We start from the raw sequence: 21,480 nt of genomic DNA on the forward strand, positions 1-21,480 counted from the left end.
CAATACAGGGGTCTCCAAACCAGCTGGGCCAGAAAATCTCAGTGGGGAGGATCCCAAGGGATCTGATCTGGGAGCAGCAGAGGGGAAGGGAGGAGAGGGTGGGATTGGCAGCAAGCCTTAGACGCTCCCTGCCTGAGTGTATTTCTTCCCATAAAATTCACAGGCCCAGCTGCTAGGGGAGAGGGGTGCCCCTGTAAAAGGGCCAAAGACCTCAGTCTATCTATGCCGCGACCACCCCCATGTCTGGAAAAGAACAAGGGTCATCGCCTTGGGGTCACCTGCTCAGAGTCCCAGCTGAGGTGACAGGAAAATAGGGAGGCCAGGGGCTCTGCCTCCATCCTCTTCCCTTCCCTGGAGCTTCCCCAGAGCCGTGGTATGAGGCTCTCGCCCCACAACCTGCCTTGAGCCTGCTCGGAGGCTCGTGTGCCAGCTGTGGTCCCCAGTGCCTGCCCACCCGTCCTCCCCACAGGCCAGGCCACCTCTTCCACCTCTGCCACCTCTGATCTCCGGGGTGCTGATAGCCTCCAGGATTGGGGGCGAGGGCGCGTCCTTGGAGTCGGAAGACTGGTCACTGCAGCCCCCGTTGGTGAGGATGGAGTCTTCCCTCCTGCTGGTGTCCTCCTCTCCGTTGAGTTGTCTGGTGTCTCCCTTCATTGTTTCCTGCGGGAGGGCCAGAATGAGGAGGGTAGCAGGGAAGCAAGGGCACAAGGGGGCAGCACGCCCCCAAACCTCCCGCCAATGGCTCCAGGTCCTCAGGCCAAGAGAGGCCCCATGACTTGTCCTCAGGGTGATACTCCCGCCCAAGGACCCCGCCCAGGCTGCCCCCCATAGCCTGCCCCCCTCACCAAACTCGGAGGATCGGGACTTGGTTCCATGTGGCCACTCGACCTGAAGGCTCAGAAGCCAGCACCCAGGACAGAGGAGGGGGCTGGGCCGTGGTATGAGGCTCAGGCTGCTCTGTGCAATTAGCCGGCCACTTCAAACAATGCCATCTAGGGCCCGCCTGCCCCGGCCTGCCTGCCGCCAGCCTTGGTCCCCTCTGCCCCTGGCCCTCTCTCCCTGCCCAGCCTCTGCAGGGCCTCAGGAAGCCAGTGCATTATTTTCCCTCCTGACCCCTTTGTTTGCTCTCTCCCTTCCCCTCAATCTCCAGGTCCTCTTCCCACCCGCCCCCTCCTCCCCCACAGAACAGCTTCTCTCCTCTCCATGGCAGCACAAGCCCCGCCCCACCCCAACCTCAGGGGCCCATTGGTCTGCTGGCCTGTCGCTCACTCTCCTCCTCCCTTACCAGCTGGGGCTCAGAGTCCCAAGTTCCCAAGAAGGGAAGGGATGGAGGAGACACAGCGGGAAGGACTGGGGCATTTAACAAGGGGCATGCTCCCCATCTGCTCCAGCCATACCCCACCTCTGGGCCTTTGCCTCCCCACTGCTGCCCACCCTGGTAACTGCACCATCACTAGGCTATTCAGCTAAGACCAGCTCGGGCCAGGTCTTCAGGGATGGGCCAGGTCTTCAGTGATGCGTTGGAGGGCTGTGCGACCTTCGACCTGGCCCACTGCCCGTGACATGTTGGCCTCAAGAACCTGCACCTTGCTCTCATTTATTCCTCCTAATGTGACTGTGGGCCCATTTTATAGAAAAGGAAAACTGATACACAGACCTGATTAGTCTCCAAAGTCAAAAAATCATATGTAATAGACCTGAAACATTGTTAATCAACTATACTCCAATATAAAATAAAATTTTTTTAAGAAACCGCATGTAATCGGAAGGGTGAGGCCCCCAGGCTCCCATTCCTTTGTTTCCCCCAAGCAGCTCCAGTATTTGGTGCCACACTGTCCTGTCCTGGAACCCTGCTTGGGAAAAGTTTCCCCAGCAAACGGCTGCCTATGGGGGCTGATCACTGCCAGCCCCTATTCCCCATCTTGGAGACTCACCACATGGTGCCTGATGACCAAGCTAGCCTCCAGGGTACCTTCCAGAAGTATCGTCTAGGCTGCAAGCTGCAGTGGTGACGCTGGCACCATACCCACCAGGGGGCGCTGTGGGGCTCACTGATGAGGCCTGCAGTGCCCCACCGCGGATTTGCAATGTCACGTGGGTTCTCAATTCCGTCCTCTGCACTGGTCCATCCCCCAGGTCCATCCCCCAGGTGCGGGTGTGGGACAACTAGACCTCTGCTAGTCCTCATATGGCCCCGGAACCAGGGAATCACCCTGGAGCTGGTTAGAACTGCAGAATCTCACGCACCTACTAAATCATGATCAACATTTTCACAGGATCCCTGGGTGATCAATATGCACGTTAAAGAAACACTGCCTTGGGAATTCCCTGCCAGTCCAGTGGTTAGGACTCAGCGCTTTCCCTGTGGGACCCTGGGTTCGATCCCTGGTGGGGGAACTAAGATCCCGCAAGCCACTCGGAGCGGCCAACAAAAAAAAAAAAAGAAAAGAAACACTTCCTGGGTCACAAATGTATACACTGATATAGTTTAACCACCCCATGTGGTCCAGGGTATGTATGCAGGTTGACAGTTCCTGGTGTTTTCTCTCAACACATGTTAAGGACTCTCACCAGCCCCAGGGAAGAGGAGGAGCGCCTGACCCAGCTACTTCTCGGCCCCTTTCACTCTCAAGCCCCGACCCGGAAGAACAGGGTGTCTGACCTATGGCCAGTTCCTGTGAGTCCAAGTGGCCAGTATCCCAGGAAAACTGCTGGAGTGTGGTTCAAAGTAATGATTAATTTCCAGCGTTTCGCCTCAGGCCAAACCAGTGAACTAAATAACTTGGGTGGCCTGGCAGGGGGTGGGAGGCTGGGCCATGGGGTACAAGACACCAGGAGGGTCCAAGGGGAGCTCTGTGGAGGGGGGAGGGGCAGACAGGGCTTCTAGTGAGCAGCTGGTATCAGGTCAGAGGCTGAAATCAAGGGACAAGACTTGCCTCTCATCTGGGACCCAGGATTCCCTCAGACAGCTCCCAACTGGATCAATGGGAGTCTCGCTCCTAGACAGACCCATTTGGGGCCTGCAGCCTGGAGCTGACAATGATTAACTATGACTAACCACCCTCAGGCTTCCCCAGGACCTCAGCAGTGCTAACTTGTCCACCAGCCTGCCAAGAGGGATGGACAAGTGAGCAGAGGTCCTTCCCAAAGCCAGATCTCAACATTCAGGAAAAATCCTGCCCCTAGAACCTAACCCATGGCCACTGGAGGAAGACTCAGGAAAGGAAACCAACCAGCTGTGTCACCAGCTACCTGGGTGCCCTGGGGTGAGCTGGGCATGTAAAATAATTACTTCTAGTGGCATAATTCAATGTGATTTCATTAAAAATTCCTTCCCTGTAGTTTTCATTACCCTGGATTTGCAATGACATTAGCTACACCACACACACCAGCGTCCAGAACCAGCATGACTGAAAGATGCCCAGCTCGGTTTCTCTCCCATCCAGGTTATACACAAGGCCAAAGAGATCCAGCTCCAGGCGTGTGCTGCTGCTGGTCCTCAGCCTGGAAGCCCTCCCCATCTCCCTGTCACATATTCAGATTTCAAAAACCACAGTTCAAAAGCCAGGAAGGGTTCTCTCCTAGGCCTCTGCTTCAAAAAGTGATAATCTGGCCCTCTCCATGTAGATATACAAATCCTCTCACCTGATCATTTTTTTCAGCATTTACTACTATATGCCAGGCACCTTTTTGTGCTTTACCTGTATTAATTCATGCAATCCTTACATGAGGTACATATTATTATCCCTGTATAACAGATGGGTAAACTGAGGTTAGGCAACATAATACATACTTGACCGGTGAGATTTGTTTAAAGGTGCTCAAAGAGTCCAGGGAAATTAAATAAGAACACACGAATTTTAACTACATGCTCTTGGCAACAGGAAGAAATTAGCACCAGGCATTGGTTTGTAATGGTAGATACAAATCTCCCTCATGAAGCTGTTTGGCTTGTAATGAGTCAAAATTGGCATTTCCCAGATAACATGGCCAACACAAGCCCGATGCTTCATCTAGACTGATGGTTCCAGCGCTGGAGGATAAACTGGCCAGATTACCTCCCTGACAGAGGTGGCGCCTTCCTAAGGGATTTTTCAGCAGGGCTCACATACCAGCTTCAGGACAGCCTTGCCACTTGGCTGTTTTAACAGTTCCCAGGCCCCTATTGTAAGCTATAGGCAGTACAAACCTCTAACCCCTACCCCATCCTGAGGCAAGTCCTCTCATCAACCTGCTGTCAACAGGCTCAGATGAATTAAGTCACCCAGCAAAGTGGCAGTACCAAACTCATGCCCAGGCAGTCCTGGGCACGTGCCTGTAACTGCTGTGCCCGAGACAAGTTATGAACAATGCACCATCTATCCCAGGGGCTACGGGAGCCCTATGGCTGAGGGACATGATACACCAGCTGAGCGTTCACCTTCACAGGAGGTAGTGGTCCGTCCTCATGATGCAGGTGAACTCTGACCCTTTCCCAGAGGCTAGGGTCCAGCACGTGACTTGGGGGTGGGCAGCAGTGCCGGGTGGGCTCACCAGCAAGGCTCCCCCTGCAAGGCCCTGCCTCATTAGTGCAGGGTGCTTGTGTCCCGACTGAACCAGGTCAGACGTGTCCAAATGCAATGTGGCAGACAGAAGAGTGGGTGGCACCCCTAATTAGACTCAGGGAGGAGGCCCAGGGACTCCCCCCCAACCCAGCTATAAAGCTGAGAAGTGACGTCACTCACTTCTTCCAGGCTGGCACCAGCAGCAGAACTATTTCCCTGGCACCTTGTAAATGTTAATTGCATTAATTAAACTCACAGTGCAGGAAGGGGGGAATGGTGGGCATGATGGCGAAGTGGTGGAAGGGGGGTGGCCACTTGGGCATCCCTGCCCATGGTTAGTCCACCCAGGGCTTAGAGATTTGGTGAAGTAAAAAGGGAGAGGTTGAAAGATAATCCCACCTCCCCTGTTTAAAAAATTCCTTCTCAGCCTGTGGGAGGGATATCTTGACTCCTGACTCCTGCCCTTGAACTACTCAAGCCTTTCTTAGCTGTTCCCCAAAAATAGCCGAGATGGAGCAATCAGTATGTACCTCACAAAAAGAGCTACTCTTATGATCCCCATTTTGCAGATGAGTAAACAAGCTCAGAGGAAACAGATCAGCAGGTTCCTTGCTGAGGCTTCCAGAGTGACTAAGTGATGGGAGATTGAGGCCTTAGTCCAGAAGTCAGATCTTAAAGACATTTTAAAATGATGCAGTAAGCATAGTTATAAAAGGTAAGCCCAGGCGGGACAGCTCACCCAGGTGAGTGGAGAGGGAGGCAGCCAGGCAGCAGGGACAGTACCAAGTCAAGGAGGCCAGAAATAGGCTGCCCACCTGGCTACACACAGAGCACAGGGTCCCAGTTCAGTGCCTTTGCCTGATCTGGGATCTCCACTAAATTCCATAAGAGATCAGATTCACAGGAAAGCGGGAAGAAAAAGTCCTTACTGTCTTCCTCAAGCCCCAGTTTTATAGTCTGTGAAATGAAGTGACCCCACCTAATTCCTAGGTGGTTGGTGCTAGAGATCCCAAAGTAGATGACAAAACCTTAAAACCTGGAGATGACACTTTCTCGTGTGCTGTCTTGGCAGACTTCCCAGTTCTGTCTCACAAAGGGAAGCATCCCTTCATCCACGATGATTCCGAAGTCTGGAGAACTGCCCAGTGCCTCTGGGTCATGGCTACATGCACCACTGTCATTGTACAGTAATAGCTGGTCCTTGGCATATTTATCAGAATCATAAGAATTGATCCCAGCAGGGGTCAAATTGGACAAGTAAAAAAGTTGACTATGAGGATGTTCCTTGCAGCATTGCTCATTAATAGAGCAAAATACTAACAAATACCTGGATGTTTGTCAATGGATTGTGGTAAAATCATATATCATTACCTTTTAGATAATTCACAGGAAAACCTAGGAACATACAGAAAGATCTGAAATGATATGGCAGCTTAAACTGGAGTTTGGAGTCAAACTTTTTACCCTATGTAAACAAAATGCAAGCAACCAGCCCCCTTCCCCTACAAGTTATTTGGGAAGCCCTAGGAAGGACGTGCAGATGTGGACAGGGAAGCCACAGGTCACCCAGAATGACAGGTGGGGCATGGTGAGACGCAGAGGATTCTGGGAGCTGCCATGCCCACTCCTGTGGCCTTGTCCTCCTTGGCAAAACCAGAGCCAAAGCACCCTCTGTCCTCTTCCCAGGGGGTAAGGGAAGAAAGGAGATCACTATTCAGAAAAGCTACCCCCTCAGCTCTGCCCCTCACAGCAGGCTGCATCTGTTGCTTCAGCCAATGTCTTAAATCTCAGCCCATCTACATACCAATGCCATGGGGATATTGATTCAGCCTTGAAAATGGCAATCTGACAGTATGATCTCACATGCCAAGTGTCTGCATCCTGTTACACAGGATTCTACTACGAGGAATTGACTCACCGCAGAGCTCTCACCAAAACCTGTGGGCAGGATCGGCACTGTCTTTCTTTGTTGTAGCAAAAGCTGCAAACAAATGATCAATAGGAGACTGACTAAATTATATGCAGCCACGCCGGGGAGACCACTGAGAAGCAAAGAATGGGGCAACTGTTGCTAGATGAAGCCATGTAAAGTGAAAGTCTGCCCAACAATACAATCCCATTTGTTAATTCATTACCATGGGCATTAAGCAAAGTTCCTCCAGCATTTTTCCTCTAACTGTAAAAAGTTAGGTCTCTCAGGAAGGTAGCTTGTGGGGGAATGGACAACCATATCCCCATGTTACTTTCACAATCAGAAAGTCAACTTTAAAATATCACTGTCCAAGAAACATTTCTTCCTTTGAAAATGTTCAAGTTTAGTTAACCTGAAGTTATTTGTATATGGTTTGAGGTAGGGATCTCAATTTTCCCTATAAGGAAAGCCAGACACATGTAATAACTAGTATGTCCCAACTCCACCTCTTTTATAAAGTTCCTGTATGTAAATGGGATGTCTCTGGGTTCACTTCTCTTTTTGGTATTTACCCCTTGCAACTTCTTTTAATCGTGGTAGCTTTATCATAAATGCTCATACCTGCTAGGACAAGCCTGCCAACCTTATTGAGAAGTTCCATTGATTTTCTCCTTAAAGGTCTTGAACATCCCTTAGTTTGGGTTTTCTTGTTTCTAGTTCCCTCTTCTGGCCCTTAGATTTCTTTTCTAGGGAGCTTAGCACTGCACGTTAGACATCATTCCTAGTTGTTTCCATGAGAGGACTTACAGATTAATCAGAAAATTAGTTCTTGAGCATTACTTATTTTTAAAAAATACAAAAAAGAAAAACTAGGTGCAATGTATGAGGGAAGTGGGGAAAGTGATGAAAAGGTATGAACTTCCAGTTATAACTAAGTCCCTATGTTATGTCCCTATGTATGTTACTACGTATGTAACTAAGTCCCTATGTATGTTACTATGGGATGTAACATACAGCACGGTGGCTGTAGTTAACAAAATTGTATTGTATCTTTGAAAGTTGTTGAGAGTAGATCTTAAAAGTTCCCATCATGGGAATTCCCTGGCGGTCCAGTGGTTAGGACTCCGGGCTTTCACTGTGGGGGCCCGGGTTCAATCCCGGGTCGGGGAACTAAGATCCTGCAAGCCACACAGCACAGCGAGGCCAAAAAAAAAAAAAAGTTCTTTTTTCACAAGAAAAAAAGTTGTAACTATATGAGGTTAAAATGGAATTGCATACTAAATTGGCTTTTTTATAAAAGCCCATGATATCTCACATAAACGGCTTTTTGAAAAACTAGCCACAGTTACCTGGTAGGGGTTTGGGCCCGCCCACCTCAACGCAGTGGTGAATCAGGCCTGCAGACAAAGCAGTCAGCAGACAGGTACTCCAGAGCATCTTAATCCAACTGCATCCTGCCAGTTCTGTGGGTCTAAGCCAGGTGGAGGAGGCAAAGGGCTCAGAAATTTCACAGCATTTCAATGCGGATTCCACTCCCTGCTAGCTGTGCGGCCTTAGGTAAGGGTGACAATATTTAATATTGAGCAGTTACTCTGTACTGTGCTTTCAGCCCAACACATAACATCCTAGGACAGATCAGGACCCTGGAAAAGGCCACTCTTATCCATTCAGATAGGAGTTCCTGCTATGCTTCAGGAACCATGTTCAGCAGCAACATCAAAGGCAGGCAAGGGCCAGCCAGCCCCTGCCCTCATGGGGTTGAGGTTAGGAATTGGGGGGTAGGGAGGGCCAGGGGACAGTGGAGATAACAACAAGGTAGGCTCACCCCCAAAACCTGTTCTGCTCTTACACTACAGAGGACAAGATTTCACCCACACCTCTATGCACATTTGCTCAGAATTTTCCAAATCCTATCATCCTGCCTCCCATATAACCCAGAACAACCCAGAAAATCCCTGCGGACAGCACCTGCCTGTTCAGGCATCTCGCCTACCACTGCATTTCTCCCCGTGTCCCAGGTGAGGTCCCCTTCTGCTCACCTGTGGTATCCCCTCTGGGTTTCAGTGCCGCAGCTACAGGACACTCAGGCTTGACTGAGGCCTGCTTTTGCTGCTTTACTCAAGTTACACAGCACACATTCATGGAGCCAGGACGTCAGGGGCCCCAGCACTGTGCTGAAGAATGGGAACACTGACCAAGAAGGTATCATCCCTTCTCCAGGAGCTGAAGCGCAGTGGAAGGCCCTGGCTCTGGCCCCGGCATGCCACCATTTGCTACAGGAAGCAAACGCAACGGGAAATAAATGCTGCTTAGGAAGCGCAGTTAACCTCAGAAGGTGGGGCTGCAGGGAGGGATGGAAAAGAAACAGGTAGGCAACCACTTCTCCACCCGGGCTGCAACACAGGAGACCTGATCAGGGGGAGAGATTAACACCAAACTGAGAATTCCCCGGTACCTTTTTCCCGCAGCCAGGCCTGTACATCTCTCTGGGCAGGGCACTAAAGATTCCTCTGCTCCGGGGAATAAGACAAACCAATATCAGAGAACTTCCTTCAGATTTTGGGAGACCCAAAGACAAGTTCAAGTCCCTATCCCACAAAGAAACCCTCCAGTTTAAGTCCCACAGATAATTTCGGTCTCTCTCAAATATGGAGATAAGTTTCAAAACTTAAATATGAGAAATGAAAACAGTAAAAACAAACAAACAAAAAGACATACTCAGAAACATTGGACAGAGCACTAAACGCTAAATGAAGATTCTCAGGGAGATACAGGATGTGCCCAGAAAACAAGATAAAGACATCATTACAAATGGAATTTGTAGGACAAGAACCCTTCAAAACATAAAAGCTGAGGACACCAGAAAGCAGAACTTAAGGACAAATGGCCAAAATTCTACCAGGCCAGGAGGCACCACATCTGATAAATATAGAAAGAGTAGAAAAAAACAAGGGATGCAATGGCTCAAGGAAATTTATTCCCTCAACTTCAGGAGAGGAGTCCCCAACGATGTTGGGCCCACTCCTCCCGTTATCTCCTCCTCCCACACACCTGGTCAGCATCAACCTGTCCCCAAAAGGAAATTGTTGGTCAAGAACATTTCTCCACGGATCCCTCCCACCCATCAATTATCAGTCATTTCTGAAAATGCACTTCTAACCTCCTGCTTATCATAATCTTTCAATGGCTAATTCCATCTGCTTGGGAAGCCGGCCCCAAAGGTGACCACAGTGCCCTCGGGCACCTTCCCCAACTGAGCACCTTTCCTCACCACTCTGTCCTTTCCTTGCGTTCTCATCCCTTCACTTAGGAAGGGCTGCTGGTCCTCTCTACGCTTTTCTCCACTTCTAGAAGAAATTGAGAGGACCCCCTCCCCCAGTGAAAGCAAAACATTCATTACGTTGGGACTGTGAGATTATAGGCCATGACCCGTTTTTTTTCTTGGCATCTGAAGATGGTAAATTTAATTTTCATTTGTATCTAACACAATAAAAGTCATTTTTTGAAATATTCCAATTGCCTACACAAAACAGGTCCTCCTCACTTTTTGCTTATTCCCTGAGGAAAATCTCAGGAATGCTAAGCTAAGCAGGATTGTTTCTCTCAAGACGTAAATAATGACCACTTGCTAATATTTCAGTATTCACCACATAATACGACATTTATTGAATCCTCAGTATGTGCACTTTTTAATCTATGGCGTCTCAACTGACTTCAACATCCCCTGGAACTGGCCAACAACGCATCCCTATTTTACAGATGGAGCAACTGAGGCTCACCACCAGCTTATAAACTGAGTGAACAGGAATACAAACCCAGATTTGATTCCAAAGCCCAGGCCCCGTGAGTGTACTGACTCCAATGACTAACAAGACCTAGAGCATAACAGGCTTTTTTCAATACTTAGGGCCCCCACCTAACTCATTTTGTGAAAGTGCACCCTAAGGCTTGCTAAGCTAAAAGGCCCCTGGATTCCATTTCGTCCTCCTACCAACTCTACTGGGTGTGTGTGTACTTGTACCCACTTCACAGAAAGGTAATCCAGCACAGCAGCCCCATGTGTGGGCTCCCTCTGCGTTTACCAGGCCACTTCCCTCTAGCCACAGCCAGACATATCTGAACACCTGGACTGGGCTTGTTCCCTTCTGGAAGGACAAACTCTTGGTCCTGGGATACTGGCAGATATGAAAGTTCTGAAAAGCACTAACCACCAAGCTGCCGAAGTACCTGGATCTCCCCGAGTTCCATCAGCTGCAAATTTTTCGGCCCAGTGAGAACATCAGCCCATCACTTTACAAAGAGGGTGCCGACGACACGAGGAATTCTGTAGTCCTCCAGCCCTGGTCCACCATGAAACTGAAAAATCACCCTAAATTCATGATTTTAAAACTCACTCAACACCAAGAGGGTGCTTAACCTGAGATCCTGTACCTCTCAAAGGCTGAGGCGGAGGCACTTGCCATGCTGTTGGACCAAGAGGAGTTTCAGATTCAGTGAGGACCATCTCAGGTGAAATTGGAAAGTATCTGAGCCTGGAGGCGGGACAGCTGGCAGGAGAGCTGGTCTGAGACAAAGGAGTCAGTCCCACGGCAAGTTTTCTGGGAAGGAGAACTTGCCCAAAACCGCCCCCCACCCGCCAGTCAGGAAGCTTGGGGCTGCAGTAAGAAAGCGCGACAGGCCCCTCTGGGTTGCAGGCCCCACGTGGCTGGAGGAAAGGAAGGAGGGGAAGCAGCCTCTCCCAGCCCCACCTCCCTTGCTCCTCCCCTTCGCCCCCTGCAGCTCCCAGATACCCTCCTCCCCTCCTAGCCAACATTGCAACGGGTGGAGGTATTGCCTATGGCTCTAAGGAGCGGGATGCAGCCAGCCCCAGCCCTGGGCCCTTTGTCTCCGCCTTCTCCACCCTAATGGGGAAAGGGAAAGGATCTCACTTAGCTCTACGCCTTCAAGGTAGGCCCCAAATTTGGGCGGGGGTGTAAAAATGGCCCCAACCCATAAAACAAAAACATGTTCCTTTCAAAAAGGAACAAAGGCACTCCTTCCTGCCAACTCCCAAATTGAGGACAATGATTTGGAAAAGCTTTCATAGCTCAGAGGAATACCTTGGTGGAGGAAGGCAGGAAAGGAGGGGCCAGCAGAGGTACCTCCCTTCATCCCCAATTCTCATTAATGGCCACCCTAAAAAGAGGGGCTAGCGGTTAATTAGTACAATGTCAACATTCACCACCTGCTATGCCAAGCATTGAGTCCTAACCCAAGCCTAATGTGATAGGGGCTATTACCTCTGTCAGACATCTGAGGAAACACTGAGGGTTAGAGGTTACATCACGTAAAAACTAGTTTCGTTCTTACACAACTTGGGGTTATCAATACGATTGTTCCTATTTCACAGATGTAATAACTAAGGAACAGAGGGCAACAGATTTACAGGGACAGATTTAAACACATGCCAAAGACCTATGCATTCCCCTAAAAGAGGGCAGCCTGCTTCTTAGACCACACACTAGATAATGATGCCAAGAGTGGCAAGCCTTTATTGAGGGATTACTGTATGCCAGCCCTATAAAATAGGTAGCATCATCTCAACGCTGGAAGAATTAAGTCTGCGCCTGGGGATTCCAATGGCTGGTGTGCAAGAAGTCACAGTAGTCCTGGTGGCGGAGGGCAGAGGCAGGTCGGCGTCCTGGGCCCTGGAAGCGAGGGCCCCACCAGGGATCCCAAAAACAGTTACCACCAGTTCACCAAAACTCACAGCATCCAGAAATCAGGAGGCGGAAAGTCAGAAATCATAGTCTTGTCCTTAATTCTCTTTAATTCATACACATCTCAGCTTGAGGGGATGGGGAAGCACAACGGCCCAGCCAGCCTCTTTCAGCCCAGATGATAAGGGAAGGAGGCCAAGTGGAGGCCCAGGCCTGGGGCTGGGCCCAGAACTCCTGCAGCCCTTCCCTGCCACAGGTGAGTGACTCCAGCGGGGAAAACCCAGGCCCAAAAGCAACTCTCCGTTGCTAACTTGCTAAATCGGCCGGCTCTTTCCCAATTTCCACTTTCTCCCCTGTGAAGTGGGACTCAACACCCACCCTCCCTCGCCGAACAATCACACGGGCACGGAGGTACTGCTGGTTGTTTTCAGGCCTCAGTTTGCAAGTTTGGGAAGTGGGACCAGCCTGACTCTGGAAGAGGGGAAAATGGAAAGTGAGCCCCCAGGGCAGGCAGCGTGGCCGGGGCAGGGAAGCGCCGCCCCGGACCGGCTCCTCCCGGGCCAGGTGTGCACAGGGAGAAGGCAGCCTCTCCCGAGGGCATCCCGGCAGCCCCGCAGCGCCTCGCTCTCCGTAGCTCATCTAGGGAGGACACCGCGAGCCCGCTCCTCTGGCACACGCCCCCGAGAAGCGCGCACACCCCGGCCCACCTGTTCGCCCGCACCCATCCACAAGCTCTCTCCTAGCCCTGGGACGGAAAAGGAAAAAAAAAAAAAGTCCCTCGGATGAACCCCGAGGTACAAGTCATAAAGGACGGACGCTCACCTCCTTGGCCGAACTCTCTTCTATTCCGTCCCCCTCCCCAAGGAGGCTCCCTCTCAAGCCGAGGCCAGGTAGGAATACCCCTCCCCATTAACTCCACTTCTCTCCAGTGGGAGACTTCCTCCCCTCGGCTCTAGACCCCAGGAAGGCCGCCCATCGCCCTCCCTGGGGACGAACCTCTTTCCTCCTCTGCGTCTCGGGAACACAGCAAGTATCCCTTCCACTCTTATCGCTGTAAGACACATGCTCCCCGCCCATTTTATCCTCCTTGCCCGTTTCCCCCAAGTAGGATCAGGGACTTCTCCTCCCCAAGCATGCCTGGTCTCCAGCCGGATGGGAGCCGCCTCCCCAGGAGGTCCCGGAACGGGATTCCCTCCCTGCAGTCCCGGGACCCCGCCGCTATGCCCTCCCCCACCAGCCCACGGAATCCTCGGACTGGCGAGCCTCCCCGGGGCCACGGGGCGCTCACCTGCCGAGAGCCTGGCTCGGGCGCGGCTCCGCGGTCGAGCCGCGGATCCGGACAGGCTGGCGGGAGGCCGGCGGGCGGCCGCGCAGGGCGCTCGGCTAGCGAATCTCCGGCGCCGATCGCCGAGCTACGTTTACTTGGCCACTTAACCCCCGCGCTGCCGGCCGGGCGCGGCGGCCGCCCGCTTGCCCGCCTGCCGGTGGGCCGGTGGCGTCCGTCGGGGGGCGCTCGGGGCGTCCACGCGGGCTGCGGCCGCCGGGCCGGAGCGGGGGGGCGGCTGCTGCGAGGAAGCGGCGCGGGCAGGACCGGGCAGCTGGAGTGGGTGGGGAGGGGGCGGTGCCGAGTCCCCTTGTAACCCCGGCCCGACACTCGCCCCGCCCCCGCCCGGGGGCGCCCCCGCCGCAGCCACTCAGAGCCGGACCTCGGGCGCGGGGGGCGGGGGGCGGGGACGAGGGAAATTTGAAATCACTCCGGAGCCACCCCTCCGCTCCTCCTCCACAGGCGCCGCCTCCCGGCCCCCCCTGCAGGTTAAGTCACCACCGGGATAACAGGCCTTCAAGGGGACCCCGCAGACGTCCCCCAACCCTCGAGACTCCTCCCAGGGCCCGTCTTCCCCGCCCCCCACCCCGACCACGGACACAGACGCGCAGGTCTGGATGCGGGGGCCCAGAGGAGGAAGAGCCCCCACCGGAGTCACACAGCAGCCGGGTCTCCCCTTTACCCCCACTCCAGCCGCAGTGCCACCTGTGCCCTGCGGTGTTCCCGCGGGTCAGTCACCCCGCTCTGGACCCTCGGACTAGTCCTTCCTCCCTCCCTCCTACCCTGCTGGCCCTTTGTCGGCCATCTTGAGGGGAGGGGAGGGAGAGCAGAGGAGCGAAGACAGTCAGGTCCCTGGCTGGGTTCTGGGGTACAGCTGGCATCACCCGAAGGAGAAGCCCCAGTCTGTTAGAGGTCTCGACGGCCTCTGCCCTTAAAGGGGCATTGAACTATTGGAAAACAGCACTTTCTGATATTTCTCATACCTGGTATTTACGCTGACGGTATTTATTTGTTTACCTGCTTATTGTGTGTCTCCAGGTATGAGACTGTGAGGGCAGGGTCTCAGTGTGTCTCAGCACACAGTTAGATGCTGAATAAATGTTGAATGAATGAAAGAACAAATGAATGATGACAAGATGGCCCACAAAGGCCCTAGGTGAGCAGGCTCCAGCCTGCCTTCCCAGGCGTCTCCTAGCCTCGCCCCTCCCTCACTTCATCTAATCTTCTCACCTCCTTGCTCTTCCTCAAATACATCAAGCATGTTTCTGGATGTGCTTTGCCCAGATCTCTGCACCATTCAGTTTTCTCCCAAAATGTCACCTTCTGGAAAGGTTTTTCTGACCACCCCGCCTGAGCAGTCTCCCCTCCTTCACTCCTATTTCATTCGCTTTGTAGCATGTATAGCCATTTGAAATTGCTTTGCATATTTCCTTGTTTACATCTTTCTTATTCTTGTTTTACACACACACACACACACACACACACACACTGCGAACTCTACTCCATGAGGGCAGAAACCACATCTGTCTGTCCTGTTCCAAACTCTGTTTCTAGTGCCTACAAGGAGGAGTTCAATACAAGTTTGTTGAATGAATGAACACGGGTTTGCTGACTCCTGGGCTCCGAAACCACAGCTTTTTCCCTTCATCTCTTACCAGGTATTTGCAAATGAGTAAATGGTAAATTCTCTGGAAGCTGCAAACGTTTCTAAACTTACTGGATCTTGTTCTACCTAGGAACCCAGAGAGAGACTAAGGAGATACGAAAGTGAAATGGGCTCAGCAGCCAGGAAAGCCTCATGTGAATGAGTGGCAGGAACTCCTTGACCTTCTGGCACAAACATTCAAAATTGGGTTCCAGTCAGTTGGTGCAGGAGGAAGATCTCTCAAGAGGGCCTGTGGCTTGTCCCCACCATCTGTGGTAAGTCTTCAGAGAAAAGAAATTGTATGAAGCTCGTGGGCCTGTGGAGAGGGCTGCTGGGTCTCTGTTTTCTGATCCATAAGCTAAGACCTGCCACATGGCAAAGGATGTCTGTGTACCACCAGGAATGCCTGGGAGGTGTAGTTAAGATGCCAAAGAGTAGGGTTTTGGGGGACATGGCAGGCATTTCTAGGGACAGCAGACCACCTAACTCCAGGAAGAAAAACATATAAGGTCTGAATAAGCAAATGGTCTCTGTCCTGTCATTTGGAAAGGAGGTGAAAGAAAAATGGCATGTTTCCCCATGGCACAGGACTTTATAGTTTGCAAAGTTCCTTGGTCATATTTACCACCTCATTTGAGCCTCTCAGCCACTCCACGAGGAGCCAGGGCAAGGAGAATTGGGGACCCCATTTCAGATGAGGGGACTGAGGCCCACAGAAGAGAAGGGCTTGTGCAAAGTGAGTCAGCCATGCAGCCTGACCTTGATTGAGCATCTGCTATGTGGCAGCTACCTGGCTAGGAATTCAGACAGGAAGGTTCAGAGCTTACATGCTGGTTAGGGAGTGTCAGGCAAGAAACACAAATAAACAAACAAGAGAAAGTCGGGTGTGGATAAATCTGGGAAGAAGATATTGTAAAATGGAGACTGGAAAGACATAGCCAGGGGAAGACCCAGGTCAGGATCCAGCCTGGCATGTGGGAGGGACAGCCAGGGGGCCAGTGTGGCCAGAGCACAGGAAGTAAGGAGCGAAAAAATAACAGGGGGGCCGTGTCCTATGAGACCTGGCAAGCCATGGTGGGGATGTCACCATTTGAGCCATGTTCTGACTCAGATGTTTAAAACAGACCTGAGTAGGGAGGTGGATGGGGAGAAGTCTGGTGCCTGATCTGGAAGACTACGGATGGTGGTGGGAGCAGAGGAGGTGGAGGGAAGTGACTGGATTTGGGATAGATTGTAGAGGATGAGCCAAGTGGTATTGCTGGCTCCAGTGGGTAAAGGGAAGAGTGACATCAAGGATGACGCCTGGGGTTTTAGCCTGAGCACCAGGGCGAAGGGTGGTATATTTACCTAAATGAGGAAGGCTTGCAGACTGTGGATTTGGAGGGGAGCACAGTGGGTCTGCCTTGGCCGTGTGAATGTGGAGTCACAGCATGGGCTGGGTTGGCACCCAGGTCCCCCAACTCTGTCCAGTGCTCTTCACACTGTCTGGGTGGTAGGGTGTGCCATATACATCTCCCACACCACACCCTCACCCCCAGCATCCATTCTCAGAGGGACTGACCCCATGTCCAAGAGGGGGACCTTTCATCAGATACTGTGATTTGAATCCGGCCTCTAAGATCATGTGAATCTGATAAATCAGTCACTTGGTCCCTCCGAACCTCAGTTTTCCTCAGCCACAGAGAGAGAAAAGACTTCAGGGGATTGCTGCTGGGACCATTGAATGCATTTAAATGAACACATTGATGCTGGATTACCCAGTTAGGCAGACAAGGCTTTGGCCCCCAGTGAAATATTTTTAAGAAAGATTTTGCTTTTTATTCTCCCAGACCCCCAAGATTTTGCTTTTTGATATTTTAAAAAAATATATAGATGTTACTACATGCACACAAACTTTTTTTTCTAGATTGATTTCAGATTTTCCTCTGGTTGCATACAGGTACAACAGTGCTTACTTAAAAATTTATTGTAACAGATCACAATCATTATGATGTGATGGCAATCAATATTTATTAAGGAAACAAAAATTCTGTGCTTAAAGGACATTTGCTTTGTCATCAAAAAAACATAGATAAGAGCATGTTCTTGCTCTTAGAAAATAAACACGAAAGTATTGAGGCATAAAGGGGCACAGTGTCACCAATTTGCCCTTCTATGGTTCAGAAACAATAATATGCATATATATGGGAGAGGGAGAATGGAAAGCAAGTGGCGCAAAAATGTAAGCAAATGGAGAATCTGGTTAAAAAGACATTCATGTGTTCCTTGTGCTAGTCTTACAACTCCTCGATAAATTAGAGATTATCTCAAATAAAAAGATTATCTCCCCCCCCAAAAGATTAACATTAAAAAGAAAAAACACACATACATACATACATCCTTGATGCCCTCATGCTAATAAATCAACACATTGATGGACTTTTACCTATGTTGTGATTAAATATTATATTTGTATAGAATTATACCATCATCTTTTCAGCTTTTAGAGCAGCTACAGGTTTTTAATAACACTTGAAAAGTGCCTGATGAGCAGTTAACTTCTCAATATATGGTCAGTATTTTTATGAGCAAGTGACTTCACCTCTCTGTGCCTCAATTTCTTCACCTGTAAAACGAAGGTAGTAATAGTACCACGTTGTAAGGTTGTTGTGAGAATTATATGAGTTAATACATGTGAGGCCAACTACTGAGCCCGCGTGCCACAACTACTGAGCCCGCGCGCCTAGAGCCCGTGCTCCGCAACAGCAGAAGCCACCGCAATGAGAAGCCCGCGCGCCGCAACGAAGAGTAGCCCCCGCTCCTCGCAACTAAAGAAAGCCCGCGAGCAGCAATGAAGACCCAATGCAGCCAAAAATCTTTTTAAAAAAAGAAAAAATACATGTGAGGCATTTTGAACAGTGCCTGGCACATGGAAACCACCATAAAAGTGCTTGTTAAATTAAAAAAATACATTGTTATTGGTAATGAGTACTTATTTCACCGCGCTCCTGCCTGTCCCCCCTCATGGCAGGTGCAGAGATGAGCATTCTCCCTGCCTTCTCAGGGACATAACCCTGTCCCGTGGGTTCCCAGCTGCTGAGGCCAGCCCAGTTCACCTCCACAAGCCGCGTCTAGCATGATGAGCTCCACTTTACAGTCGAGGAGACTGAGGCTCTGCACGGTGAGGCGGTTTGTCTGAGCCACAGCTGGTTGGTGGCAGCTCAGGGACTAGACTCCTGGCTCGACCCCCACTACCTGTGACCCCCCCACTCCACGTGTGCTATGCTAAGGAGTTTGAGCCTCAGTCTTCTTCCCCTTCTAATTGGAATAATAATAATAATAGTGATGCCTACTTCCCGGAGTGACTGCGGGGATTCGCAGAGCCCATGTATGTGAAAGAACCCCATTGTAAGGTACTCAGTCTTAATTGCAGTGTCATTATAGGCCACGTTCATTTGCAAAGTGGGTTCCTCACCTTTCATTTTCAACAGGAACACCCAGACTCCTTTCTGCCCCGGTTGACCATGGAAGGAATTCTTTTCTGCTTTTTTAAATCCCCAAATGGGCCATTGAAATAGTTGCTTTAAATATACCTGCCTAGATGAGTACACAGCATCTGGCCAGGTATTATTCTTTATAATAATTATTATTAAATAAGCGTCTTAGGGGGAGTTCCCTAGCGGTTCAGTGGTTAGGGCTCTGCGCTTTCACTGCCAAGGGCCTGGACTCAATCCCTGGTCGGGGAACTAAGATCCCACAAGCCGCGTGGTGTGGCCAAAAAGATAATAAATAAATAAATAATCACATTAACAGTAGCTATTGTATCGAGAAAATACGGTGTGCCAGACACTGAGCTGGGGGTTTTACACGTATTACACATGGACTTTCATAGCAGCCTTATGAAGTAGGAAGGAGTGGTATCTGCATTTTACACATGGGGAAACAGGTTCACAGGTAGAGTGTCCAAAGTCATACTTCCAGGAAGTGTGTCGCAAACTTGTATTAAATGCCAAGCTATGGTCTTAACCACTTTGCTACCCCGTAAAAAGCTTAGCACGGTGCCTGGTAAGTGCTCCTTAAATATTAGCTGTTGTTAGTATTCTTATTACTGAGTAGGAGGCCCTGTACTTAGGAAAATGAGGCTCAGAAAGAAGCAGTAACTTGCCCAAGGTTACACAGCAAGTCACTGGTGGGCAGGAGGTTGGATCCTGAGTCTCCTTAGGTCCTAGAGCCCTTTGCTCAATGCACAGCTCCACGACTTTCCTTTGCCTGGGGAGGTGAATCTGCCCCATCTTCTGAGCCAGGAAAACTATCCTGAGGCTTTGCTCCTGGCATCTCCCTTCTCTTCCTCCTTGTCCTCCTCCAAAAAAGGGAAGTGCCCTGGAGTGGGGATGGGGGTTGGGATAGGAAGTGGGGTATACCCCGCCTCCTTGTCCTGACAGCCCATCCTCTCCATCCCCTGCAAAGCCAGCTTAGAAATTCTTTCCTTGTTACCCTCACTGAATGGGATGCCTTGGAGGAGGAGGGGTGTGGATATTTACTGAATCTATTGTAGTGGGACTGGGGATAAAACAGAGAACAAAAACAGACTCCTTCCTGGTCCTGCCCTCCTGGAGCTTACAATTGAGTGAGTAAGAGAAACAGACATTAATTAAATTTATCTCATGAGAAATTATGAGATTACAGTTGTGTTAAATGCCAAGAAGACAATCACAGGGTATATAATAAGAGGAAGGATTTTCAGTGACAGGGCCTGAGAAAACCGCCCTGGGAAAGTGGTGGCCAAGCAGCGATCTGAGGGAACACAGCAGTTAGGAGGCTACAGGAGAGGAAAGTGTTTGGGGGAGTGAGACCAGCGCTTGCTAATGTCCTAGAGCACAAGGAACCCGGTCCATACAAGGAACTGAGGGGATGCCCATGTGGCTGGAGCCGTGGAGAGGAGGCTGGAATCTGGTGAAGAATGCAGGGCCAGGTCATGCGGAGTCATTGGAAGGTTTTCAGCAGGCAGGTTAGTAATGTGATCATATATGAATGAAGCATTTTGCATGGTGTCTGGCACAGTGGGAGCTAGCAGAAAGCAAGAAAGCCCTCCCTTGGTAGGGGAGGGATAAATTGGGAGATTGGGACTGACATATACACACTACTATATGTAAAATAGATAACTTAATAAGAACCTGCTGTATAGCACAGGGAACTCTATCTCAATACTCTGTAATGGCCTATATGGGAAAAGAATCTAAAAAAAAAAAAGAGTGGGTATATGTATATGTATAACTGACTCACTTTGCTGTACACCTAAAACTAATACAACATTGTAAATCAACTATACTTCAATAAAAATTTTTAAAAAAGAAAGAAAGAAAGAAAGCCCTCCCTTCATTCTGCAATAGTCTCTGGATCCAGATAAGATTTTATCCCCATTTCGCCAGACATCAAATGAATGAATGTTCAAGTTATTCATTAGTAGTAGTAGTAGCAATGATAACATTACTCCTAACTTGCCTCCCCTGAATTACCCAAGACGATCTTTTTTAAAAGGTATAAGATGTGATTTAGGAAACGTAGCCCTACTGTCCGCTGCCCTGAAACACACCCCTCATAGTGGCCCTTGTGAAAAGAAACTCCCGCAGAATTGTCCGTAATTGGTCTTTGTGGCTTTTGACTGGGAGCCCAGGCCTAAACCACTGATGGCTGTCTCCATCCTGAGCCTTAAAACAGATCGGGGGACTTCCCTGGTGGTCCAGTGGTAAAGAATCCGCCTTACAATGCAGGGACATGGGTTCGATCCCTGGTCGGGGAACTAGGATCCCACATACCACAGGGCAACTAAGCCCACGCGCAACGACCAGAGGGCCTGCAAGCCGCAACTAAGACCTGACGCAGCCAAAAATAAAAATGAAATAAATAAATAAATAATAAATAAATCTTTAAAAAAAGAAAAACAGATCCGATTCCTTACTCTTTAGAGAGTGCCCCACGGCCCCTCCAAGTTTTGTGATGATCATGAAATGAGGTCACGTTGATTTTGATTCATCCACAGTTGATAGGTTTCCAGTGTTAGGAAGCTCTTTGTAAAAGTCTTGCTTCTGCTGCTTGTTACCTGGCCTGACGAGCTCACCTGTCTGAGCTTCACTCCCTCCATCTATAAAATAGGGGCTGGTGAGGATTGAAGGGGATGATGCACAGCCTCACATATGTCCTCACGCACAGCAGCACAGACTTCAGCCTCGAGTCCTCCCTGAAGAAACGTCAACTGAGACGGTAGTGGTGATGGGGACAGGGAATACAGTTGCCAAGGAACAAGGCCATGTTCACCGTTTGCAAGTTCCAGGCCCTAGTGCCCATTCCAGCTGCATTCTGGGGCCTCCAGGAAACGT

At 50.3% G+C, this 21,480-nt stretch overlaps 1 protein-coding gene across 8 annotated transcripts in view; it reads right to left on the reverse strand.

The window, feature by feature from the left end:
• The window catches only part of DNMT3B (DNA methyltransferase 3 beta), a 36,553-nt gene extending 22,896 nt beyond the window's left edge, over positions 1–13,657 (reverse strand). For 3 of the 8 annotated variants that reach the window (XM_061210244.1, XM_061210241.1, XM_061210243.1), the window contains exons 1-2: positions 13,444–13,512; positions 498–660 (exon numbers count right to left, since the gene is read on the reverse strand). In XM_061210244.1, the coding sequence (XP_061066227.1) occupies positions 498–654 (157 nt within the window). In that variant the 5' untranslated portion in view covers positions 655–660; positions 13,444–13,512. Of the gene's footprint in view, positions 1–479; positions 661–13,443 lie in introns of all 8 variants that reach the window. The other 5 variants (XM_061210240.1, XM_061210242.1, XM_061210246.1 and 2 more) reach the window with 4 other exon arrangements.
• Between the last annotated feature and the right edge of the window lie 7,823 nt (positions 13,658–21,480).

This window comes from Eubalaena glacialis, chromosome 13, assembly GCF_028564815.1.
Source record: "Eubalaena glacialis isolate mEubGla1 chromosome 13, mEubGla1.1.hap2.+ XY, whole genome shotgun sequence".
In the NCBI taxonomy this organism is placed as follows: domain Eukaryota; kingdom Metazoa; phylum Chordata; class Mammalia; order Artiodactyla; family Balaenidae; genus Eubalaena; species Eubalaena glacialis.